Source organism: Terrapene carolina, unplaced genomic scaffold (genome assembly GCF_002925995.2).
Source record: "Terrapene carolina triunguis isolate 2854851 unplaced genomic scaffold, T_m_triunguis-2.0 Scaffold112, whole genome shotgun sequence".
NCBI classification, from domain to species: Eukaryota; Metazoa; Chordata; order Testudines; family Emydidae; genus Terrapene; species Terrapene triunguis.
In genome coordinates this window covers 19,881,629-19,908,822 of record NW_020664463.1, presented here as the reverse complement: position 1 = coordinate 19,908,822, position 27,194 = coordinate 19,881,629, and the positions used below count along the sequence as shown (strand labels likewise).

At 44.0% G+C, this 27,194-nt stretch overlaps 1 protein-coding gene across 2 annotated transcripts; it reads left to right on the top strand.

The window, feature by feature from the left end:
- Positions 1-1,890: 1,890 nt before the first annotated feature.
- LOC112104854 (elongation of very long chain fatty acids protein 4-like) lies at positions 1,891-17,227 on the top strand. Of its 2 annotated transcripts, none has more exons than XM_024197417.2 (8): positions 1,891-2,202; positions 5,756-5,822; positions 8,600-8,787; positions 10,694-10,774; positions 11,767-11,823; positions 13,518-13,632; positions 14,505-14,632; positions 16,281-17,227. In XM_024197417.2, exons 2-8 carry the CDS (start codon positions 5,765-5,767, stop codon positions 16,449-16,451), a joined length of 798 nt encoding a protein of 265 aa, XP_024053185.1. In that variant the 5' UTR covers positions 1,891-2,202; positions 5,756-5,764; the 3' UTR covers positions 16,452-17,227. The 2 variants fall into 2 exon arrangements, with proteins under 2 accessions (XP_024053185.1, XP_024053184.1); XM_024197416.2 differs by having other exon boundaries at positions 11,764-11,823.
- The last annotated feature ends 9,967 nt before the right edge of the window (positions 17,228-27,194 follow it).

Genomic DNA, 27,194 nt, shown 5'->3' with positions numbered 1-27,194 from the left:
TACTATATCCTAATTTTTATTTCTTTTCAAATTGAAGTAGGAGATTAGACTACATGTTTTTGCTCTTCAGAATGGTTTGTGGTATGTCTAGTAATGAGCATGTGGAAGTGATATGAGGGGTGCTGGAATGTTAACCTCTGAATTTGGTTGATAAAGGTAATAGTCTTGATGTAATATACGTAGACTTCTAGAAGACATTTGACTTGCTACCACATGCCATTTTGATTTAAAAAACCTAGAAAGATATCAAATTAACATGGTGCACATTCAATGGATTAAAAACTGGCTAACTGATAGGTCTCAAAATGGAATTATAAATGGGAAATCATCATTGAATAGGTATGCTTTTCTGGGATCCCGCAGGGATCAGTTCTTGGCTCTATGCTATTTAACATTTTTATTAATGACCTGGAAGAAAACATAAAATCATCTCTGATAAAGTTGGCAGATGACACAAAAATTGGGCGAGTGTTAAATAATGAAGAGGACAGGTCAGTGATTCAGCAAGCAAACAATATGCATTTAAATATGGCTAAATGTAAATATATACTTCTAGGAAAACAGAATGTAAGCCATGCTTACAAGATGGGAGACTCTGTCCCGGAAAGCAGTGACTGAAAAAGATTTGGAGCTCAACATGAACTCCCAGTGCTGTGGCCAAAAGAGCTAATGTGATCCTGCAATGCATAAACAAGGAAATCTTGAGTAGGAGGACAGAGGTTATTTTATGTCTGTATTTGGCAGTCTTGTGACCACTGCTGGAATACTGTGTCTTGGTGAAGGTTCAGAGAAGAGCCATGAGAAGGATTAAAGGATTAGAAAACCTGCTTTATAGTGGTAGACTCAAAGAGATCAATCTATTTAGCTTAATGAAGAAATGGTTAAAGGGTGACTTGATTAGAATCTAAAGTACCAATATGGGGAACAAATATTTTAAAATAGCCTCTCCAGTCTAGCAGAGAAAGGTATAACATGATCCAGTGGCTGGAAACTGGAGCTAAATAAATTCAGACTGGAAATAAGGTGTAAATTTTTTAGCTGTGAGTCATTGGAATAACTGATCAAGGACTGTGGTGGATTCTCCATGACTGCCAGTTTTTAAATCAAGATGGGATGTTTTTCTAAAAGATCTGATCAAGGAATTATTCACAATGGCCCCTTCTGGCCTTGGAAGCTATGAATCTCATGATATTACACATTCACTGGGAAAATCATAGTTTCCAAAGAGTTAATCCTGCTCTCAGGAATGGAAGCTGGAGATCCCAGAGGGGGAATTTCCAGCCAGTGCTCATTGGTGGTGGCATTGAGCCCACCTTAAAACACCTGAAGAATGAAACTTGGTGATCATGCAGAGAATTCTCCCTGTCTCATTTAAAGATGGTCCAGGATGCTTCCCCTAGGGATGGAGGCTGGAAATAATGAAGGAGATTGCTCTCAGTGTCCCCATCTCACATCCCAGTGAGGGTTTATTTGCTGGGTGCTCTCAGCACTTTCTCCGCTGTCATCATCTGATTTGGACTTGTCACTTTTGGAGATGGAAAATCCCATTGAACAAATCCTCAAGGGGTGGGGTGGGGGAAGCTCTGTAAGAGTGCTGCCAATAGTACTTTTTCCAGTTTTGCCCAATCGAGTCGCCCCACCCTTCCCCATCTCTCAGGGGTTGAAAAGCTGCCAAAGCATGCCCCTGAGTCAGAATACAGAAGGCTTTCATGGTTCTAAACATGAAGACTTGGCATCATTCCCAGGCACGAGGCCGAAGGTCAGAGGTTCATTCCTATGGAAGCTCAGCCCAATTCAACCTTTGTTTTCTCAGTCCTTCCAGTCCCTTAATCTGACAAAGCACGTGAGGAGCAGTAAAATGGAGTGGGGGAGGGGAATGTGATGTAACTCCAGATCAGGCAAAGTCAGAGACGGCCTTCAGCAATGGTGGTGTTTGCAGCTCACAGTCACTGGTGGTGAACACCACACCCTGAATCTTGTCAAGGAGCCAGAATTCAGAGCATCTGTGTGGGAACCCAGCGGATGAGACACCTTCTTCAGGTGAGGAGAGGGAAATGTGGCACGGTGCCTGCTCAACGGCACGGACTCCGGCAGCTCTTTGTTCTGCTGTCTCTGGGGTGTATCAGGAGGGACTAGAAAGATTTCTGCACCCTGACAGTATTCCTGGAAAAAGAGAGAAGTTACAGCATCTCCCCTGGAAGGGTAAGTCTGCTCTGTGTAATGGGGTTCTCTTTTGCTTGGGGGTTCAGCTCACTGTTTGGGAGAAAAAGAGCTGGAGTGGAGCAAGCTGAGCTGTGTGTAAAGTGTGTGTGTGTATAAATAACCACAAGGAAATCCTCCTTGGTTTGACTCAGAGTTCGCTGTTAATCCCTTGACAGATCTCTGCTGGAGAATTCTGTTCAGGTGATGTGAGTGTGTACCTTTTGTGTCACAGTGTGTATATAAGTGAGTGTGTCAGAGGGCATCAATGCCGGGGGAGGGGGGGAGAGTGTGTGAGAATGAAAAAATGAAAGTGGAGGTGCGTGTGATTGCTACATGTGTGGGAGAGAGAAAGAGCCTTGTGTGTGTCTTTGAGTGTGATTGCTATGTACATTTTAGGGTGTGATTGGGTGCCTGTCAGATTGCATTTAGGTTCTCAGGTGTTAGGAGTGCTATAAACACCTAAATAGGGAGAGCCAAATTTGGCTCTGTTTCACCAATGTAAATCTGTAATGAGATCTTTAACTGTAATGGTTTTCCTCCAGATTTGCAATGATGTAAACGAGAACAGTATTTGGCCCATAGTGTCAGGCCTGGTCTAGTCCTAATTTTTGTACTAGTACAGCTATGTCAGTCAGAGGTGTCTTTCCTCACCCCTCCCCCGCCCCGAAATAGTTGCACCTGCACAACCCCTAGTGTAGATACAATTATACCAGTATAAAGCACCTGTATGCGGACAGAGCTGCAGCTGTTGTCGCTGTGGAACCCACCTCCACAGATAAATAGCAGTGCTGGGAAGGCTGGCTCTGACCCTGGAGCCCTGGTCAGAAGGGGATAAGCAGAAAGGAGAAGCTGGTCTCTCCACCCTCACCACACCACTGGTTGGCTAGAGAGCTGGCAGAAAATCCAGTGCCTACTTGCATCTACCAGTCCTCCTGTGACTGGAGGGTGGGATTGCCATTTAAGAAGGGGCTGCTCAGGCTACTGGAGAAGGCACCAGCTGCTACTGCTGCTGGAGTGACATAGCAAGCTGAGAGTCTGGGGACCAGCCTAGGGAGCAGACTGAGCGTGTGACCACACTGATCTGCTTGCAGCATACATGAAATGAAGCCAGAACCCAAAGGGAAGAAGAACCCTGGTCAGTGACTGAGTGGCTGATGCTGGGGATGGGCGCTAGGACTGTGTGTTAGCTGATGAAGGGGACCGATAAAGCTGATTTGTTACTGATGACAGAGCTGGGAGTGATTTCTGGGTCAATTCCTGCCTCCCCAAAGGCTGTAGGAGAGGTCTTCCTCGCAAAGCAAGTGGGAATCTGGAATTACTGGCAAGGGGAGCCCTTAACACATTCCACTTTATGTACACCAGTATAGGTAAAACAGTACAACTGTGCAGAGTAGGCGTCAAGAAGTCAAATTCACCCCTGCTCTGACTGGAGTTGCAGCAGGTGATAAATCTGTCTGAGTGAATCTGTGACAGGTGTGTAAGGCGATGATTGTGTGTTTGTCCCAGAGTGACTATTTTGCCATGTGAGCTAACGAAAAGGGATACATTGCTTCAGTGATCCCCACCCGCATCCCCCTCCACAGGGTACAGTATAGCACACTCTGTTCATCTCTTGGACCTTTCACACACTTTGCCCGTCATCACCTTGGGACCAAAGCTCTAGTGTCCTGAGTGCAGCTAGACAAAATATTTAAAATGTTGAAATTGCAACAAAATGTAGTGACCCTCCCCCACCAAAATTAGACTAAAATTTCATGACATTTTTCCTCCATTTTTTTTTTAACCTGGTTATAGAGATGGTCAAAATTACCAACCCAATCTCCTTCTTTAACAGGGTTTCTGGCCTAGTGGATGGGGGAAGCTGTAGATGTGATATAGCTTGATTTTTAGTAAGGCAGTTGGCACAGTCCCATATGATATTCTCATAAGCAAACTAGGGAAATGTGGTCCAGATTAAACATACTCAAAGCAGATTGTCAGTGATTCTCTAGTAAACTGGGGGGATGTATCTAGTGGGGTGCCACAGGGGTCAGTCCTGGGTCAAGTACTAGTCAATATTTTCATTAATGACTTGGAGTGGAGGGTGTGTTTATAAAATTTGCGGAGATAACACCAAGAGGGGAGGGACTGCAAACACTTTGGAGGACAGGATTAGAATTCAAAACACCTTGACAAATTGGAGAATTGGTCTGAATTCAACAAGATGAAATTCAATAAAGACAAGTGGGAAGAAAAAAATCAAATGCCCAATACAACATGGGGAATAACTAGCTAGGTGGTAGTACGGCTGAAAAGGCTCTGAGGATTAAACTCATACTCAATTTGAGATCCATTGTATGATGCAGTTACTAAAAAGGCTAATATTATTCTGGGGTATATTAACGGGAGTGTGGTATGCAAAACACAGGAGGTAATTGTACCACTCTACTCGGCACTGGTGAGAACTCAGCTAGAGTACTTTATCCAATTCTGGGTAACACATTTAAAGAAAGATGTGGATAAATTGGAGAGATTCTAGAGGAGAGCAACAAAAATGATAAAAGGTTTAGAAAACCTGATCTATGAGGAAATGTTAAAACACTGGGCATGTTTAGTCTTGAGAAAAGAAGACTGACCCAGTAACAGCCCATATTTGAAGACTATTATAAGGGGAATCTTGATCCATTGTTTTCCAGGTCCACTGAAGATAGAACAAGAATAATTAGCTTAAACTGCAGCAAGAGAGATTGTTAGATATTGGGGAAAACTTTCTAACTATAAGAATAGCTAAGCATTGGAACAGGCTTCCAAGGGAAGTTGTGATGCAGGCACCCAGTTACATCAATGTAATAACAACACCCCCAATAACGCAAAGACAAAGTCTACCTTCTTCCATCCAACGTAGTGCTAGCATAGACACTGAATTACCTGTTTCAACTCTAACAGTCCTCCAGCAGCTGTTCAAAAATGCCCCTGTCCCCACAACAGTAGCCACTCCATTCTGAACTCCATTGCCCAGGAGTCACACACACCAGAATCCGCTCCTTCCCCTTTAAAAAACCAGCATATTTTTGAAATACCTTTTCCCCGGTTGAACACCGTGGCAAGCACACCCACTAGCCCACATTTCAAGCATCCAGCTATGCCTGCTCAGCACATACAGAGAACTACACCTAGACACACTCCTGCCTGGAGCAGAGCAGAAGTCCTGGATCTTCTTGTCCTATCAGCCATCGCAGGAAGTTTTTAAGAATATTTAGACTATCAGGAATGGTCTAGGTATATCTGGTCTGAGGAGGCTGCACTAGATGGCCTCTCTAGGTCCTTTCCAGCCTAACACTTCCATAATTCTATGAAAATTTGTTGAAACTTCAACACAATTTTAAATTTTATTTTTTTAATTGCTAATTCTCTCCCCCCCACACACACATTTTTTTTGACCAGCTTGAGTCCTTAAACCGTGTCTATGAGTAACCAGAAGTCTCTGCACACTGCAGGACTTGGAGCCTGGAGTGGCATAAATGGGGTTAGGAGATCACAGACAAGGTTAAATCTTATTTTGCTTTCCATTCAGGGATCCGGGATGGCTTCAACTTGGCAGAAAATTCAAGAGTTCTACAACTGGGCCCTTGAAAATGGAGGTAGGTGGAGAAGCTGCCTTGTATGGGAATTGGCCAAGGATGCCATTAGGTGGCACTATGGAAAGTACAAACCATTAATAAGAATCATCCCCTTCTTGAACTCACTTCCTTTCCTTGGATACATGGCAAAATCTCACTTTTCCCTACCAAGATCTTGAGCTTCTTTAGAGCCCTGAGCTGTAGCCCACGGAAACACCAGCTTGTGGGATGAGGGAAGGGATTTAAGCATCTTTGTTCTTGCGAAGGAAAACTCTTTAACCCTCATCCACATTTGTAGGCTAATGTGTCCCACAAGCATACATGTTGTGATAACTCATGAAATAGTAGCCCTCCAATTATACTGTTTTAGACATTGTCCCCTAGGCACATGTACACAATTCAGTGAAAATTTTAATTTCGCATAAAAAATACTTTTTCTGCATCAAAAAGTGTGTGAGGTACAAGTGTACTCCAAACATGTTGCACTGTTATACTGTATTTTTAGTAGTTCTACGTATACATGTTTGCTTCCAGTGACAATATCTATCTTGTATTGTAATACTGGTAACTGTCTCTCACACAAAACAAGCTACGTTTTTTTGCATAAATGTAACTTGCATGTTAGAATTGATAATACATGTGTGGGGTAATGTTATACCCCACGAGGATGTATGTTGTGACACCTCATGAACTAGTGGCTATCCAGCTATGCTGTTTTAGGCGTTGCATGTGCTAACTGATAATGCATTGCAGCATCAATGGTTGCTGCATACAGTCACCCTAAGTAGAAGGTATTCCAGGGATGTGTGAATATTGCATATTGGCTCACACTGAATGAAACTTCTTTCTTTCAATTTGCTGTTTAGATAAAGTCTTTTAACCTAAAATGTTAAAGAATTGTTTTTGGTTTCTGAATGCATTTGGGGTACAAACTACAGTTAATATAACTTTTTTCTTGACACTGGATTAAGGTTAAAGAAGGCAGCCCTTTATGGGTTCAGCGTGGGGCTCTGAAAGTCTGTCCAGCAAGAAGTGCACCTTGCTGCTTGTAAACTCTGAAATATCGTGTAAAGTGACGTTTTAAAATGTGCATTGGTATGTCATGGCCAGGCTTGATAGACCAGGTGATTAGAGCTCAGGTTTTGACTTCTGAAGACCCAGGTACAATCCTACCTCGGGTAACAAGTGAAATGTTGAGACAAACCACTGCACAATGTTTGCAGAGTTATCAGGGTGTACTTAGCAGAGACCCAGGACTGGAATAACAGGAGATGCTGCAGAGTAGCGTGGCATGTCAGGAATGGAATATGCTGCAGATCAGAATTAAGGTGTATTGGCAGCTCTGTGTGCTGGCCCAGGATTGGGATAACAAGAGAAGGTTCAAATCTGTCTTCAGCAGCTTTGAGTGGCAGAGCTGAAGAGGGGGCTCAGGACTAAAAGAGAGGGAATTCTACAGGCAAGTTGAGAGGCATGCTGCCAGAGCTGTGTGGGTCCCAGGACTGGAATAGCAAATGGGATTCTGAGTGGAGATTTAGGAGCACTGACAGACTGTGGAACTCAGAAGTAGAATATTAGAAGAGTTCCGGCGTCAGAGTCCATGACAGGAGTAACAAGGGACCCTGCAAGTGGATATCTGTGTAGACAGGAGATCTGAAGGGCAGGGTGTTGAGAAGGTCAGTACTGCGGAGCATGTGGATCTTCAGCGCTGGCATAATGGATGAGAGCTGACGTTCATTGGCAGAGCTATATGTGTGGGGAACCCAGCACTGGAATAGCAGGAGGGCTTCAGGGCAATATTGAAAGGCATTGGCAGAGCTGTGTGGGGAGCCTAGGACTGGAATAGCAGGGGCAGCTGAGGGCCAGGATTGAGAGGCATTGGCAGAGCTGCATGGGGAGCCCAGGGCTGGAATAGCAGGGGGCCTGTGAGGCAGGATTGAGGGCCATTGGTAGAGCTGCGTGTGGAACTCAAGGATGGAAAAGAAAGGAACCAAACTGGCTGTGTTGTGTGGATCTTCAGCTCTGGCATAATGGGTGAGGGCTGACGTTCAGCTGAGGGCCAGGATTGAGGGGCATTGGCAGAGCTGTGTGGGGAGCCCAGGACTGGAATAGCTGGGGGGCTGCAGGGCAGGACTGACAGGCATTGGCAGAGCTGCATGGGGAGCCCAGGGCTGGAATAGCAGGGGGCTGCAGGGCAGGATTGAGGGCCATTGGTAGAGCTGCGTGTGGAACAGTGGCGTAGCCAGCTTCTAAGAGGAGGGGGAGCAAACATAAAAAAGGCGCCCCCCTTGGCTCCTCCTCTGGCCACGCCCCCCTTGGCTCCTCCTCCGGCCGCTCCGCGCCCCCCCATGGCTCCTCCGGCCCTGCCGTGCCACCCCCGTGGTCCCCCCGCTCCTCCGGCCGTGGCTGCTGGCCGCCATGCTGCGCCCCCCCGCTCCTCCAGCCGCACCCGCCACCCCCCCATGGCTGCCGGCTGCATTGCGGGCCACCAGCCTGCGCCCCCCCTCGCTCCTCCGGCTGCTTTTGGAAAGGCAGGGGAAGCAGCTGCTTCCCCTGCACCCCGCTAGCTATGCTACTGGTGTGGAACTCAAGGATGGAAAAGAAAGGAATCAAACTGGCTGTGTTGTGTGGATCTTCAGCCCTGGCATAATGGGTGAGGGCTGACGTTCATTGGCAGGGATGGAGGGGATAAATTAAAATCCAGGACAGGAGCCGTTTATTTAGATATAAAGTCTATTTCCCTCTCGAGGCCCACAAGCCACACTGTTCTTTGCTTCTGTGCAATGTGTTTTGCTTTGCAGACCCAAGGACAGACCCCTGGCTCCTGGTTTACTCTCCACTTCCAGTCACCCTGCTCTTCACCCTCTACCTCTTATTTGTGGCACTGGGACCACGCCTCATGCAGAAGTGGGAGCCACTGAGGCTAAAGGGTCTGCTGACTGCCTATAATTTGACCCTGGTGGCTCTGTCAATCTATATGTTCTATGAGGTAAGGATAATGGATCAGCTCCATTTGGCTAAACATTTTGGCAGGGGGGATTTGAAGCGGGAGCCCTTTAAACTCCTTCTCTGATGAACAGGTGACTGTGATATGTTTTCATTCTGCCACTAGAGGGCACATTCTACTCAGTTCAATATGTATTGTGGTGAAGCCTCTATGGCAGAGGTTCTCAAAATGAGGGGGCACAGAATGTATTCTGGGTGGGGGCGTGAGAAGCTTTAGGGGGAAAAAACTTACTGCGCACATTCAGAGCTGGGTGGCTGGAGAGCAGCGGCTGCTGGCTGGGCGCTCAGCTCTGACGGCAGCACTGCTGCCAGCAGCAGCGCAGAAGTAAGGGTGGTATGGTATTGCCACCCAAACTTCTGTGCTGCTGCTGGTGGTGGCACTGACTTCAGAGCTGGGCGCCCGGCCAGCAGCTGCCGCTCTCCACTCTGCCTTCAGAACTGGGTGGCTGAAGAGTGGCAGCTGCTGGCCGGGTGCCCAGAAGGGGGTGGGGGAGGCATAAACTACTACAGATACAAAGAAGGGGGTGCAATCAAATATGTTTGAGAACCACTGCTTTATGGGTATTTCTATACTGCAATTAGACACCCGCGTTAGGGAAGGTTGCAACATGGGGTATGTCTATACCTTAACTAAAAACCCATGGCTGGCCTGTGCCCACTGACTCGGGCTCAGGCTAAGGGGATGCTTAATTGCAGTGTAGATGTTCTGGCTCGCGCTGCAGCCTGAGCTCTGGGACCCTCCCACCTCTCAGGGTCCCAGAGCCCAGGCTGAAGCCTGATCCTGAATGTCTACACCACAGTTAAACAGCCCCTTAGCCTGAGCCCCGCACGCCTGGGCCAGCCATAGGTTTTTAGTTGTAGTATAGACATACCCTATACGGCAAACACAATTTCTCCCATGTTTCAACCTTCCTTAATACACCGTCCCTTCGAGTTTTGGAGAAATAATGCTTCTGAAAGGTCTCTGAATGACAAACCTGGAATATAAAATCCGCTATGTAGCAGCTACAGAACACATGATGTACATTTGTCCCCTACATTGTGCCTCAGCCTGACCAGGTCCATCTCTGAGGGTGTGAGAGGAATTTTATTTTCCAAACTCTTGCAATCATGTTTGCTGAGACCTCCAACCAGGGTGCAAATTAATGCCACTGGCAGTGGAAGGGATGTTTATTTTTATTGTTGTTGGGGAGTGTGTGTGTTAATGGGCAACTTTCCATTAGAAACTGAACTGAGATCTACCAACTCTTTACATGTGGGCCACTGAATACCCATCAAATGACTAGAGCTGCGTACATTTGAAATGAACGATCTAACTAATGAACATGGCTTTTTATTTACTGTTTTCAGAAGGATCATGAAATTCTCACACTTATTCAGAAAGAATTGCAAATTTATTTAGCAAACAATCTTTAGTCCTAAAGATTGCTCACAACCAGGTAAAAGTGAATATTCACTTCTCATCCTTGGTCGGGCCACGTGGTATGATTTCAGCTCCCTGATTAGATGACTAATGCAACTTACCAACACAAAATGAACAATTAAGTTTACAATCCAATACGCAATTCAAAATTTGTTTTCAGAGAATTCTCAAGCTTATACTTCACTGTTCATTCTAGAAAAGCTCAAGCACTCAAATATCTGCAGCAAAGGGTAACAAACATGATCATATAGAAATTCACTTTCAGATTCTGACAGATAGCTATAAATATTTACAGATATTTTTTCTGTAGTGATGAATTTGAATCACTACCAGCCTGTGCTGGATTGGGACTGGTTACCTAGCATTAGAGTGTAAATCTCCTTGGGACCAAGGAAATATGAAAGATTGGATAGATGCAGGACAGAGAATGGGTTTCTCTTATTAGTTTTTTTTTCTTTTCTTTCAGTTCCTGGTAACTTCAGTCTTGGCCAACTATAGTTACCTGTGTCAGCCAGTGGATTACACCAGAAGCAAGTTGGGAATGAGGGTACAGTTTCATACAGAACTAGTCTTGGGTCGCTCTCATTCTTCAGAGATAGATGGGTTGCTTTGCTGGAAGACTGGTGCCAAACTGCACTCTGGCTACCTTTGCATGTCCTAAGAAGGCCTTTGCTCCTATTCCCTTACTTTCAAATCCATTTTACTAAATGATTTACTTCAGCACTCAAGGAATCTCTCTAACTCCTGGCACATGGATAAGTCTGTATTTTCTACCTGTTTCATAAGGGCTTATGGATTCAGTAATTTTCATTAAAAAATCCATGATTTTTTTTTTTGATAATTCTGTGGTTTTACCATATTCCTATTTGTCTGCAAATACAGCCAAACTTCAAATGAGTACAGGTGTGGATCTGGATTTGTGGCTTGAGCCTGCCTCCCATGCTGATGAGTCCACTGCTTTGCCATGAGACTGAAAATACTTGGCAATCAGTGAAATGATACTCTGCCCTTGCCCCACCAAAAATAAACAAACAAATCAACTAACCAACCAACCAAAATAAATAAAGTAGGCTGAATTTTTACCCTGTGAAAAGGGAGATCCATAAAGTCCACTAGGAACTTCACTATGCCTATAGATTTTATGTAGAAGGCAGTCAGATACTATGAAGAAGGGCAGCAGTATAAGACCGTCAGGGGACAATGTACTGAAAACATACATCGGCATAGCTACGTCTCTCAGGGGTGTGAAAAATCCACCTCCCTGAGAGACATAGCTATGCCAGGCTAACCCCCAGTGTAGACAGCGCTTGGAAGAATTATTCCAAATGCCTCCTTCCATCTCTCGGGGAGGCAGATTAACTACAGCAATGGGAGAACCCCTGCTGTCACTGTAGTGAGTGTTTACACTGAAGCACTACAACGGCGCAGCTGTGCTGATGTAGTATTTTAAGTGTAGACGTTCCCTACGATAGATAGCTATGCGTTGAGCAAGAACTTTTGTCTCAGTATCACATGGCATTTCCTTGTCTTTTCCAGCAGATGGCGAGAGTGTGTTGGTGGTTCTTCTTCTCCAAAGTCATCGAGCTGCTTGATACGGTAAGGTGGGCCTGGCCAAAATAACAGGGCTGAGGCTCTGTAATGAATTGTGCTGGCTCTGAGCCCCCTCGTGACAAAGACATAGTGCCAAGGCCAATGCACTGTATTTATTCTGTATGTGGCTGATGCCTTTCAGTACACGCTCACTTTCACTCTCTCTCTCTCGCTCTCTCTCTCTCTCTCACACACACACACACACAGTGTCTGCCCACTTCAGGGAATAATGCTGATACTATCATGGGATGAGGGCACAGCTTCAGGGTAATGTCATATGGAAACCACTTGCCTTCAAGCCTCTAGCCTTGCCACTGGCATCAGCCCAGTAAGTTTCCTTACAAACATTGGCTGAGCCTTCTCTGTCCCAATGACTGCATACCTGGCATCATATTCTCTGAGTGGACATTCCCTATAAATCTAGGATCAGCCCCCTTTACACAAACACACTTTCTGATGTTTAGATAACTCAGAGTACCAGGGGTTCATGCAGGGCCAAGAGGAGAAATCTGAACCTGAGCAGTAAGTGGGTGGGAGAGGGACTGGTGAGGTTACACACCCACACACTGGGAGAGTCCAGTCCCCAAATGTGGGTGCAGGGTTAATTTCACCAATTGGTCAAGTCTATTGTAGCGTCTGCCCATTTTGCAATAGACCCAGCCTAGTCATTGTCCTTCTGACTAAAGTATGATGTTAAGCTGAAGAGTAAACAGCCTAGGACTATGTAGGCGTATGCCCCAGAGTCTCCATTGCTGCATGTGCATTGACAAGATGAGATTATTCCGGGCCACTGATCCTGGGATAAGGGTTTGTGTCCCGGGTGAGTTTTGACTTACCTTGAATTTCCATCATGAATGCCAACTGCTCCATAGTAATATACCGCACCTTCCCTTGCACTCAAATGGCAGACTGGACCCTACAGGGGGAACTGGTCAGCAAGGGCAGGGTGTTTGCTGGATTGCCTAGAACCCCTAGAACCGATCCTGGCTGGGGAATACTTTGATTCTATGCCCAGATTTTATTAGTGTAGGGACTGCCTATGAACTGGATTGATTTGAAGGAGTGAAAGTTGCATGGCTAATGGGCTGGACTACCCCTCTGCATTCTGAGTAGCAGATAGGGGCTGTTCCCCCATTCACCACTGCCCAGAAAGCAGTTCTTCCTGGTAGTGACAAAGCAGCATATAACTGGTTGATATCACCCTCTTTCCTAATGGGAACACCATCAGAGCTTGGCTGCTCAATGTGATGCCTCCCCTGGAGATCTGTCCCCAGTGCTAGTAGGCATGTAACCTCTGCTTCTGCATTGTGGACCTCAAACAAAACCCCAGATCCAGATACCTCCAAGCTACATGGAGGCTCAGGTCTGGATCCAGATGTCATGTCTTGGGCCCATCTGTGTGGGTAACCACTGAGAGAGTCTGCAGTGGAATCCCAAGGTACAGATGGCTGAGGCTTTGTGGAAGAGGCACTGTCCTTTGGCCTCTCCCCTTCCAAATAGCATAAGGTCCATGTGTGTGTTGGATTTGCCAGTGCTCAGCTTGGCTTCTAAAGGGAAGGATGATATGTCACCAAGATGCAAGCAGAATGGAGTTGCGGTGCTTCAGGTCAAGCGCTGACTACCCGTAGCCCCTTGCACTTCTAGGCCCTGTCTAAACATACGGAAGAATTCAAGACTTTCTCTCTTCTGACTTCTTTCAGGTCTTCTTCATTCTGCGCAAAAAGCCTGAGCAGGTGACTTTCCTGCATGTGTATCATCATGGCACCATGCTTTTCAACTGGTGGGCTGGTGTCAAATACGTGCCTGGAGGACAGGGTAAGCTTCATTTCACTGGGCATACTTTGTCTCCCTCTCTCTTGTTCTGGAGATAATTTGAACCCTGCATCTTGACTGGCTAGTGGACAGAAACCTCACTGCACATTATCCACTTTGGTAGTGAGAGACAAGGGTATCACGACTGACACCTGTTGGGTGCTTTTTTGGACTGTCCTGTCCGCCTCTAGACTGTTCTAATCACTGTCTCATCCAAGACAAGACTGCCCCATTCACTGCCCAGACAGAAATGAGAACACCAGGTTCAAGGCCTAAGTTTGCACCTTCTTGTTTTCCTTCCCAGAACAGGACTGCCCTCATTCTCTGTTCAGCTAGGGCCTGTCCCATTCACTGTTGTGCCCAGATCCAGACTGTCCCATTCACTCTCCAGCTCATATCCAGACTATTCCCCACCCCCTGTCTAGCCTGACTGCCCCCTCTCACTAACCCACCCTAATGCACAATGCTAGAACTATAGAACCAAGCTTGGCATAGGAATTCATGGTGCTTTTGCATGGGAAGCAGTTTTGTAAAAGGTCTTGATATCTGAGTGATCTGCAATATCTAATCTAGCATTCCCTCTTCTGTCTTTGGACCTCCTGTCTGTCCCTTCTAGAAACCAGTCATGGCTGCAGCCCACACAGAGGGAGCAGGGTGGCATAGGGTGCTCCTTGGAGGGTGTGAGACGGTATAGGATGAAGAATCATGTTTCTAGGGCATTCAGGAACTGAAGGGTGTCACATATGTATGGGTCACAAGGGGATAATATTTTGGACATGTCACCTAGGGGACTGTGTCTGTCAGTACAGGAGGACGAGCCTCATAGACTCTGTGTGCCTTGTTCTTCCTGCTTTCCTGTATTCTCTATCCCACAGCCTTCTTCATTGGGATGTTGAACTCCTTTGTGCACATCTTCATGTACCTGTATTATGGGCTGGCCAGCCTGGGACCACAAATGCAGCGCTACCTGTGGTGGAAACGCTATCTCACCATCCTGCAGCTGGTAATTAATTTCATACATCTACCTCCTCCCACTCCAGACCTGGGATAGGGTGGCACCAGTTTTCTGTCTGTCCCCTCCCTGGCTCTCTCATCCCTGGTCTAACCTACTGGAATGGCCATCTCCCTAGGTGTCCTACTGCAACTGATCAGGGAGAAGTCTGAGTTGAGTGGTACTCAGGAGTAAGCCAAGAGACATTTCAATACCTACAGTGACTTTTTCTAGAAAAGCCTTATCCCCATGAGGGGAAGAAAACAGACAGAAGACTTTTACATGTCCGTTACCCTCCCCACCCCAATTTATAAGAAGAGTTTTCTGCATCGCAGCATAGTACATTTCAGCCAGGGACTCTGGGGAAAGATCATTCCAATCACTGATTCCTCATCAGGAAGACTTGACTTCTTGTGTATGGTAGCTGGCTCCATACCCCACCTTCCCCCATCCCCCCCGAAGTCCTTAACAAGTAGCTTGATTTTCTTTGCGTGGAAGTGTTGAGTGATCACTGAAGTTTGTGGGAGCTGTGGTTGTCCAGTAACTGTGGAAATCAGACCTCCTTTTATTTTGATTCCTTAGTATGGATTTAGATTGTATGCACCCAGATTTAAAAAACAAAACAAAAAACAAATAGTAGGCCTTAGCTCCTTCTAAATTATTTTCTCTTGGCTTTCTCCTTTTCTCATCTCTGAGGATGTGGCAAATCCTGACATTTCAACCATGTGTTTCTCTGGTTGCTTAAGGCTACAACATAAATAGAAATAGTCCAGAGAAGGGCAATGATTAGAGCCATGTGCCTGGGGGAGCAGGGAGTTAATTCCATACAAAGAGAGATTATGAAGACTAGGATTATTTAGTTACTAAAGAAGAGTAAGAGGAGATGCTGTAAAGTTAAAATAATAAAGGGTGTAAAGAAGCCTGGTTCAGGGCTCTTATTTACCCTGTGCTGTAATACAGGGACAAGAAGGCACTGCATGAACGAAAGATTAAAAAATACAGAACAGAGCATAGGAAATACGTGTTTACACAACATACATTCAATGTATAGGACTCCACGCTGCGAGATATTAAGGCGAATGGCTTAGTAAGATAAAAAATGGATTGATGCTTATATGAATAAGAGTAATAGCTGCAGTTACACTCGCTAAGCTAAAATGTAAAGGGCTCTCAATCCAGATGCTTAAAGGTATAATCTGAACACCATCTGGTGAAAGGAAGGATTCTCCTTACCCTCAGATACCTATCCCAAAGCATCAGTTACTGGACAGTAGCAGAGAAGGGACACAACAGAAGACTGACTAGTGATCTGCTCTTGTATGGCATGGGGCAGGATACTAAACTTTATGAACTAATTTCCTGCTCCCCTGTGGCAGTGGGCAGTATCCAGTACTTCATGGACCCATGATATCCTTCAGTATGGTAGAAGCCGAATATTGGGCTTGGTGAATAAATGGTTTCTTCCACTAAGGTGGGAGATGGGATATCTGACCTACTTCAGTCTAAAAGAAGGCTTGTTCTGGACTGAGTGGACCAATAGTCTGTTGTGATGTGACTAGTGAAGGGATGCTGGACTGGATGGACCAATAGTCAGATTTAGCTTGACTATTTTGCTATGTAGCATCTCTAATCCTGCTTCTGTTTTTTTTCCCCCTGGCAGTGCCAGTTTGTGGCCATCGCCGTTCACTCCTCCTATAACCTCTTCACAGAGTGCCCATTCCCCGATGGCTTCAACGTTGCAGTCTTCCTCTACATCCTCAGCCTCATTGTTCTCTTCCTAAACTTCTACTACTGGACCTACACCAGGGGGAAGTGGGAGAAACTAAGATGAAGGAGAGGGGCATGGTCTGAGGACATTGCTGGAATTCACATATACTCCACTGTCTCTACCTCAATTCCACTTAGAAGGTGCATTTGGAGAGGTTGAGGGAGGATCACAGAAGCAGATTCTTGGTTGCCTTATCATTATCATTTGGGAAGGGAAAAGGAACTAGAGGGCTCAGAAGACGAGTAATGGGGTACTGAGGTGTTTGCTTATTGAACATTGGTGCAAATACAAGCCAAGCTGATAGATAATGATAGTCATCAACATTTGGTGGCCTGTGTGAAACTGGTTGTTTGTCTCAAGTCCAGTGCTAGTGAGTAAGTGTCCAAAGCACAGTTGGCATATTTGTTACGAGTAACAGCAGAGGCCAGGAACTCACTGGGATTCGAGAATGTATTAGCTTGTCATCCCTCCATATGAGGGAGCACATATTCTATCTCCATATTCTATCCCGCCATATCCGGAGCACACGAACAGAGAGTGAACTTCATCCTGCTCTCTCTTTCACAAGCGTGTAACCCCACTGACTTCAGTTTACATCAATATAAGAGAGAGGAGAATCAGGTACTCACCACAAGAAACTTGCTCTGCTGCTGCACCTGCTCTCTGGCTCAACAAAGGGCATCGGTCTCCAGAGCTGTCAACCCAGCACTAACATTCATCCTAAGTAAGAAATTAATGTGATGAAGGAAAATGTATTAACATACCATTTTCTGCCTTGCATGTATTTATCTTTTGATTATTGTTGTAACACTAAAGAAATAACTTTTTAGTAGGGCTGCTAAGCGATTAAAAAATGAATCATGATTAATCGCATGATTAATCACACTGTTAAACAATAATATAATTATTATTAAATACCATTTATTTAAATATTTTTTCAAATATATAGATTTCAATTACAACACAGAATATATAGTATACAGTGCTCACTTTATATTTATTTTTATTACAAATATTTGCACTGTAAAATAACAAAAGAAATAGTAATTTTCAATTCACCTAATACAAGTACTGTAGTATAATCTCTTTATCATGAAAGTTTAACTGAAAAATGTAAACTTGTGTACAAAATAACTGCATTCAAAAATAAAACAATGTAAAGTTCACTCAGTCCTATTTCTTGTTCAGCCAATCAGTCAGACAAACAAGTTTGTTTATTTTTTCAAGATACAATGCTGCCTGCTTCTTGTTTACAATATCACCTGAAGGTGAGAACAGGCATTCTTATGGCACTGTTCTAGACGACGTTGCAAGATATTTACATGCCAGATGCGCTAAAGATTCATATGTCCCTCATGCTTCAACCACCATTCTAGGGGACATGCGTCCATGGTGATGATGGGTTCTGCTCGATAATAATCCAGAGCAGTGCGGACCAATGCATCTACATTTTCATCATCGGAGTCAGATTCCACCAGCAGAAAGTTGATTTTCTTTTTTGGTGGTTTGGTTTCCGCATCAGAGTGTTGCTCTTTTAAGACTTCTGAAAGCATGCTGGGAGGAGTTGCAAGTGCTTTGGATTAAAATTCAAAGTGGTCTGGACAAACTGGAGAAATGGTCTGAAATAAACAGGATGAAATTCAATAAGGACAAATGCAAAGTACTCCATTTAGGAAGGAACAATCAGTTGCACACATACAAAATGGGAAATGACTGCCTAGCAAGGAGTACTGCGGAAAGGAATCTGGGGGTCATAGTGGACCACAAGCTAAATATGAGTCAACAGTGTAATGCTGTTGCCAAAAAAGCGAACATCATTCTGGGATATATTAGCAGGAGTGTTGTAAGCAAGACACAAGAAGTAATTCTTCCACTCTGCTCAGCGCTGATAAGACCTCAACTGGAGTATTGTGTCCAGTTCTGGGTGCCACATTTCAGGAAGGATATGGACAAATTGGAGAAAATCCAGAGAAGAGCAACAAAAATGATAAAAGTTCTAGAAAACATGACCTATGAGGGAAGATTGAGAAAATTGGGTTTGTTTAGTCTGGAAAAGAGAAGGGGACATGATAAGAGTTTTCAAGTACATAAAAGATTGTTACAAGGAGGAGGGAGAAAAATTGTTCTTCTGAACCTCTTAGGGTAGGACAAGAAGCAATGGGCTTAAATTGCAGCAATCTTACTTTGCTTAAGAGCTTTTGTGAGGGACCTTGTCAAAGGCTTTCTGAAAATCTAAGTACACTATATCCACTGGATCCCCCTTATCCACATGCGTGTTGACCCCCTCAAAGAATTCTAGTAGAAAACAAAAAACATGTTGACTCTTCCCCAACAAATTATGTTAATCTACGTGTCTGACAATTCTGTTCTTTACTATAATTTAGGTTGGACATTAGGAAAAACTTCTTAACTGTCAGGTGGTTAAGCAATGGAATAAACTGCCTAGGGAGGTTGTGAAATCTCCATCACTGGAGATTTTTAAGAGCAGGTTAGACAAACACCTGTCTGGAATGCTCTAGATAATACTTAGTCCTGCCATGAGGCCGGGGACTGCACTAGATGACCTCTCAAGGTCCCTTCCAGTCCTATGATTCTATGCTTCACACCTCGTCCCTCTCAGATTTTGGAAAGCACTTCAGATTCTTAAACCTTGGGTCGAGTGCTGTAGCTATCTTTAGAAATCTCACATTGGTACCTTCTCTGTGTTTTGTGAAATCTGCAGTGAAAGTGTTCTTAAAACGAACAACGTGTGCTGAGTCATCATCTGAGACTGCTATAACATGAAATATATGGCAGAATGTGGGTAAAACAGAGCAGGGGACATACAATTCTCCCCCAAGGAGTTCAATCACAAATTTAATTAACACATTATTTTTTTAACAAGCATCATCAGCATGGAAGCATGTCGTCTGGAATGGTGGCTGAACCATGAAGGGGCATACAAATGTTTAGCATATCTGGCACGTAAATACCTTGCAATGTCAGCTACAAAAGTGCCATACAAATGCCTGTTATCACTTTCTGGTGACACTGTAAATAGGAAAAGTCCAGCATTATCTCCTGTAAATGTAAACAAACTTGTTTGTCTTAGCGATTGGCTGAACAAGGAGGACTGAGTGGACTTGTAGGCTCTGAAGTTTTACATTATTTTGTTTTTGAGTGCTTATGTAACAAAAAAATCTATATCAGTAAGTTGCACTTTCATGACAAAGAGATTGCACTACAGACTTGTATGAGGTGAATTGAAAAATACCATTTCTTTTGTTTATCATTTTTACAGTGCAAATATAATCAAATGTAATAAAAAATAATATACACTTTGATTTCAATTACAACACAGAATAATATATATATATATATATATATATATATATAAATGTAGAAAACCATCCAAAATATTTAATACATTTCCATTGGTATTCTATTGTTTAATAGTGTGATTAAAACTGTGATTAATTGCGATTATTTTTTTAATCGTGATTAATTTTTTTGAGTTAATCGCGTGAGTTAACTGCTATTAATCAACACCCCTACTTTTTAGCAATGAAGCCCACTGGGCATTGCTCAGTTCTTAGAGCAAGCACTTTTCCCATTTATAATTGTTGTTACTGATTATTATTACCATTACTTATTTTTCCACTCAGAAGTGGAAGAGATTTAGACTAAGGGTATGGCTACACTTGCAGCTGTACAGCGCTGTGAGTTAAACCCGCCTTCGTATAGCTGAGTAGGGAAAGTGCTGCAGTCTGTCCACACTGACAGCTGATAGCGCACTGGCGTGGCCACATTTGCAGCGTTTGCAGCGACATTGGGAGCGGTGCATTATGGGCAGCTATCCCAGCATTCATGTGGCTGCAATGTGCTTTTCAAAAGGGGGTGGGGGGTGACAGGGAGTGTGGGGGGAGAGAGAGTGGTTTTTGGGGTGCTGAGAGTGTGTCAGCGCTGCCTTGCAAGTTCTGTCCCCCCTGCTTCTCATTCACTCACTCAAAGCAAACAGCAAAATGTTTGCTTTTTCTCTGTGGTACGGAGCTTTGAAACGGCACTTCCGCATTCCTGGAGCCAGGGCCGCCCAGAGGATTCAGGGGGCCTGGGGCAAAGCGGGGGAGCTGCGGTGCTTGTACTCACCGGCGGCGGTCTGGGTCTTTGGCGGCATTTCGGCGGCGGGGGGCCCTTCAGTCGCTCCACGTCTTTGGCAGCACTGAAGGGCCCCCCGCTGCCGAAATGCCGCCGAAGACCCGGACCGCCGCCGGGCCAGGGCTTGTGGGGCCCCTGCGGGGCCCGGGGCCTGGGGCAAATTGCCCCACTTGCCCACCCCCTGGGTGGCCTTGCCTGGAGCCGATCACAACAATGAGAAGAGTGGCCACTTGATAAGGGGATTATCACAGTGCAGCAAGCTAACTCCTCATTCACACTGACACCCGGGAGTTGTAGTCACTACGCTGCATCTCTTATTCCTCTCGGGGAGGTGGAGTACCTGCAGCGCTGTAGCCAGGGAGATACAGCGCTGTACGTGCCTTGCCAGTGTGGACGGGGAGTGAGGTACAGCACTGTGGGCGGCTTTATTGCGCTGTAACTCGCAAGTGTAGCCAAGGCCTATCATTGATAACCACCTACACTATTAAATCGTACTGTTACATAAAATCCCATATAAGGCTCGATCCTGGGTTTGTATAAATTGGCACAGATCCATTGAAAGTCAATGTTGCTGTACATCAGCTGTGACATGTGGGTGGGATTTTCTAAAAAAGCCTGCATGGCTCTTTAGTGCTCCTAAGTCACTTAGGGACAGTTTCATTTCCAAAGATATTTAAGCACTTAAAGATGCAGCTAGTGTCTAGTGGGATTTTCAAAGCATCTAGGTGCTTAACTGAAAGTAATTTAAATGGAAGTTAAACACCTTTGGAAATCCTATCCATAGCCCATAAATGACAAACCTGAATTTACTGCATTCCAATTTTCTTGGGGTTTTTTTGGTTTATGGAGATATACCTATCTCATAGAACTGGAAGGGACCCTGAAAGGTCATGGAGTCCAGCCCCCTGCCTTCACTAGCAGGACAAAGTACTGATTTTGCCCCAGATCCTTAAGTGGCCCCCTCAAGAACTGAGCTCACAACCTGGGGTTTAGGAGGCCAATGCTCGAACCACTGAGCTATCCCTCTCCCGAAAACTTGTATAGAGAGTTTTTGCCTAAGGATGATTAGTCATTGCTGAATCACAGATTTCTGAAATTAGAGTTTTCTAATCAGATTTCTGATATACCCATATCAATGCTAGAGCAAATACATCCCTGATATACTAGGTGCTATGGTCAGATAATAATAATAATAATAATAATAATGATAATAATAGTACAGTAATAGTAATAATAATTAATAATAAGCGGGTACAACTTGACTGCCCCTGCACATTGAGTGGATGTTTTCAGAGAACTGTCCACAATGACTCCAAGATCTCTTTTTTGAGTGGTCACAGCTAATTTAGACCCCATCATTTTATTTGTAGACTTGGGATTATGTTTGCCAATGTGCATTACTTTGCATTTATCAAAATTGAATTTCATCTGCCATTTTGTAATCCAGTCACCCAGTTTTATGAGATCCTCTTGTAGCTCTTCGTAGTTTGTTTTGGCCTTAATTATCTTGAGTAATTTTGTATAATCTGCAAATCTCACTGTTTATCCCTTTTTCCAGATCATTTATGAATATGTTGAATAGTACTGGCCCCAGTACAGACCCCTGGGGGACCCCACTATTTACCTCTCTCCATTCTGAAAACTGACCATTTATTCCTATCCTTTGTTTCCTATCTTTTAACCAATTACCAGTCCATGAGAGGACCTTCTCTCTTATCCCATGACAGCTTACTTTGCTTAAGAGCCTTTGTGAGGGATCTTCTCAAAGGCTTTCTGAAAATCTAAGTACACTATATCCACTGGATCCCCCTTGTCCAAATGCTTGTTGACTCCCTCAAAGAATTCTAGTAGACTGGTGATTTCCCTTTACAAAAAACATGTTGACTCTTCCCCAACAAATTATGTTAATCTATGTGTCTGACAATTCTGTTCTTTACTATAGTTTTTACCTGTTTGCCCAGTACTGAAGTCAGGCTTACCGGCCTATAATTGCCAGGATCACCTCTGGGGCCCTTTTTAAGAATTGGCATCACATTAGCTATCCTCCAGTCATTTGGTACAGAAGCTGATTTAAATGATAGCTTACAAACCACAGTTAGTAGTTCTGCAATTTCACATTTGAGTTCCTTCAGAACTTTTGAGTGAATACCAACTGGTCCTGGTGACTTATTACTGTTTAATTTATCAATTTATTCCAAAACCTCCTCTAATGACACCTCAATCTGGGACAGTTCCTCAGATTTGTTACCTAAAAAGAATGTCTCAGGTTTGGGAATCTCCCTCACATCCTCAGCCGTGAAGACTGATTGATGCAAAAAATTAATTTAGTTTCTCTGCAATGGCTTTATCATCCTTGAGTGCTTCTTTAGCATCTCAATAGTCCAGTGGCCCCACTTGTTGTTTCGCAGACTTCCTGCTTCTGATGTACTTAACTTTTTTTTGCTATTACTTTTTGAGTCTTTGGCTAGCTGTTCTTCACATTATTTTTTGGCCTTCCTAATTATATTTTACACTTCACTTGCCAGAGTTTATGCTCCTGTCTATTTTGCTTACTAGGATTTAACTTCCACTTTTTATAGGGTACATTTTTGCCTCTCACTGCTTCTTATACTTTGGTGTTTAGCCATGCTGGCACTTTTTGGTTCTCTTACTATGTTTTTTTAATTTTGGGTATACATTTAAGTTGAGCCTCTATTATGGTGTCTTTAAAAAGTTTCCATGCAGCTTTTGATGCTATACCTTTTAATTTCTGTTTAACTAACTTCCTCATTTTTATGTAGTTCTCCATTCTGAAATTAAATGTTGCCATGTTGGGATGTTTTCCCCACCACAAGGATGTTAAATTTAATTATATTATGGTCACTATTACCAAGCGGTCCAGCTATATTCACCTCTTGGACCAGATCCTGGGCTCCATTTAGGACTAAATTAGTGATCATTAACTCCTTATTTGCAGTACTCAACTTTTTAAATTTAAACTGGGTGATCAAAGTTGTTATTATCAGAGTTGGGCATTCTGTCACGTGGCAACAGCTGAAACTTGACAGTAGAGGTTTATTCTTCTGGCAATTTTTCTTTAGAAAAAAAAAAGCAAAAAAATGTGAATTTCCCTTTAATGTCATGTCCCTAGAGTTAAAGATTACATCACAGTAATATACTGTAAGTAGCAAAAGGATGGAGATTAAAAAAATCAGGCACGTGTGTGCAAGTCGGAATGATTCATGCTCTCTGGTGGAGGCCAAAGCTTTGAGAGTGGATTGGAAAATACTCGGTAACAGCCGGATTTGTAATAGTCCCTGGGCCCAATCCTGCTTTTTCTAAAATCAGTGACAAAGCTCCCATAGACTTCAGTGGGAGCAGGATGATATTGAAATATGGCCTATACACAAGATAGTACCTAGAAGCACCACTCTAGTCTAATAGATGGCCTGATTTTAAATTTTTTCTATTTCTTTTTTGTTTTGTTTTAAGAGGCAGGGTGGGCCAGTGCGTAAGACACTGGATCAGGAAATCTGCATTCTATTGCCAGCTCTGCTGCTGAATTCTTGTGTGATATTGGACAAATCACTTCATATCTGTGTACCTCCGTTTTCCCCTTTGTAAAATGGGGCTCATTAGGTCTTCCTTCATATGTACCTTGAGCTCTCTGGATAAAAATCACTATATAAGTGTATGTAAGTGGCCTGATTTCCAGAAGTTCTGGGCACTCACTGCTGCTCTTCAAGTCAAGGGGAGATGTGGGTCTTAGGACTTCTGAAAAATCAAGCTGCTTTTTTTCTGTGTGCCTAAAAAATGTTCAAGTTTAGACATTTTGGCCATAATGTACCAAATTAACCAGAACATTAGCCTAATGTTCAGTTTAAGAAAGAAAGGTTTCAGAGTAGCAGCCGTGTTAGTCTGTATCCGCAAAAAGAACAGGAGTACTTGTGGCACCTTAGAGACTAACAAATTTGTTCTTTTTAAGAAAGAAAATATCCCTGAGGAATTATAATCTTAATCAAAGCAAAATACAGAAAATAAAATAAATTTTGATTTTAAATCTTTTCCATATACTATAATAGATGATGGTAAGGTGCTAAAGAACGGAAATATAAAGGATAGGAACACCAGCTGGCTTTGTTATAATTCTCAGAGCTTTTCAGCTATTATCAATGTATGTGATGCAATGTACAGTCCAAAAGCAAAGGGATGAATCTACATAGCAGTTTTCTGCATCTCATTGGACGAAGAGGGTAACTTAGTAGATTGTCACATGAAATAAATAAAAAATCAGTGGTGCAGAAATACACATCTGCACAGCTTACATTAAAATGGATCAGCCAGACACTATAGATAGAACAGTGTGAATGTCTTGAATTCATTAATGAATTTCTTTGTGGATTAGGCCTTGATGGAGAGAGTGCTCAAATACAGATGTTTACTGTGATTTGTCAATGGCCTTGTACTTAATCCTCCTGAACAGGAAATAAGAGTCGCATAGGGGTCTCCCTCAGGGACTATGGCAGTTTGCAGAAACTCTCTCTCTCTCTCTCTGTGGCCTGAATCATCACAGCACAGGATCAAGCTGCTGGAGGATTAACAAAGGGAGGGCATGGATTTGCCTTTAACCCCTTCAGCAGCTTCTCTGCTTCAAATGGCTTCCTTACCCAGGAGGGACATGTTATTTATACGTCAGCTATGGCATGAATGGAGAGGAAACAAGGGGGAAGGTATAGTAGATCCTCACTTCTGCAGCTGACCCTGCCCCCCACTCTACCTACCAATGGAGGCCCATTCTCCCACTCCAGCCCCTACACCATCTGAGGTCAATGGTAAAAGCTTATCAACATCAAGAGAGAGCTCAGCAGGGCTAGTTACAGCTCAGTGTCATGTGTATTTCTTTGCAGCACTAGTAAGGATGGGATGCATCAAGGGGAAGAGCACATGGGCACACAAGTAAATGAAACTGGAAACAGCTAGTCTCCCCACGATGATTCATAGCCAAGAAAACAAAATTATTTGTGTATGTGTCCAGAGTGTGGGGCTGGGCAGGGGGCACTTGAGCTGTGCAAAAGGCTGGTGGTTGGGGGGGGGGGGGGGTTGGTTCATAGGCAATTCTGAAAAATTAAAAAAAAATGTTTTGGGTTGGTCTGCAAACATTTTTTTTTCAAAACTATCAGTAAATAAAAGTTGTAAAAAATTGTTTGGGATAACAAACATTTCATTTAGATGTCAAGAATTTTTTAAAGGTTTTTAATTAAAAAAAAATAAAATGGAAGGGAATTTCTAAACAAAAAGTTGTTTTGCATCAAAATATTGACATCTTTCGATGAGAAAATATCAAAACAAAATGTACTGACTTGAAACAAAATCAGTTTTAGACACAAACACATTGGTGAAGCTGATACGTCGCTCAGTGTTTTGGTATGGTCAGATATGCTTTTTTCACTGAAAAAGGCTTTGGCTGAAAGATTTTGCCCAGCTCTAGGTGGCACGACCTGTGAAACTAGTACATGCTTCCCATCCCCATGTCTACCACAATGGAGAATGTGGCCAGGGTGGAGACTCTGGACTGACTGAAAAACAAGTAAAGATGGATGGTTGGGGTGGGGGATCCTTCCATGGAACATTGTGCAATTCTCTGTATTTTAGAAGAATCTAGACCTTTCAAAATAGAGGTTCAATGGTAAATCTATGTATGATTATATTATTTATCTGTGCCTGGGAGGGAGATGGCAGAGGGATGTATGCAAGAGTATAGGGAGACAATGGGTTGGGTACAGGCCTGCCTTTAGAGAGGAGATTGAGGTATCACAGCTGGGATACCTTTTTTTCTTTCTCAGGCACTGTTGCTACGGGAAGGCCTTTCCAAGGCACTGGTGGAAAAGGATGGGAGCCTCAGCCAGGCACTAGCTCCTCTTCCTGTCCACACTTCAGATTCTCCGCCCTGGGAAGGCCTCATCTCACAAGCCAGTGGGAGGGAGCGCTCCAGGGGAGTAGCACTCTTTGAAACCAGGAAAAGGGAGGCATTTCCCTCTGCTCCTAGCAAAGAGAAAGAAGCTGCCCTTCCCTGTGCATCCCCCTGGCCAGGGGAAACCAGCAGCAGTCAGAAGGGGCCTGCCCACCTAAAGAACCAGAGGAATCCCATTTACCAGCCAACCAACCACCAGAGGAGGTTTGTTACCCAGGCCACAAGCCAATCCACCTGCTCCTGCTGTGAGGAACAGGTAAGAGAGCTATGTAGAAGCACCTCTCTGAGGCAGGAAGTATGACAAACTGAGAGTGGAAGTGTTGATTCCTTTGACGCATGGATGGAGCTGGAAGGAATGGAATGTTTTGGTATGGATGCGAGTGTGGTTGGGGTTATGTTATCCAAGGAATGTCACATGTATCACTGAGTGAAGTGGAACATTTCTGAGAAAGCCCCTTGTTAAAATATTGGCAGCACTACTACTCTATCTACAAGTCAGCCTATTTTCCATGCCTCCCTCCCTATCCAATGCCCTCTGCCTGGGGTTTCCATAGACACTACTACCCTTCAAGAAAGCATTCAGCCACACACTGAGAAATGTGGGGGTCCTGAACAAGAGCTGCTCCCTGCTTCCAGTCACCTCCTTGCTTGTTCATCATGCCCCCCTCACATAAAACATCCTGAAAACCTGCCCTGTATAGAGGAAGGGGACCCAGACTCAA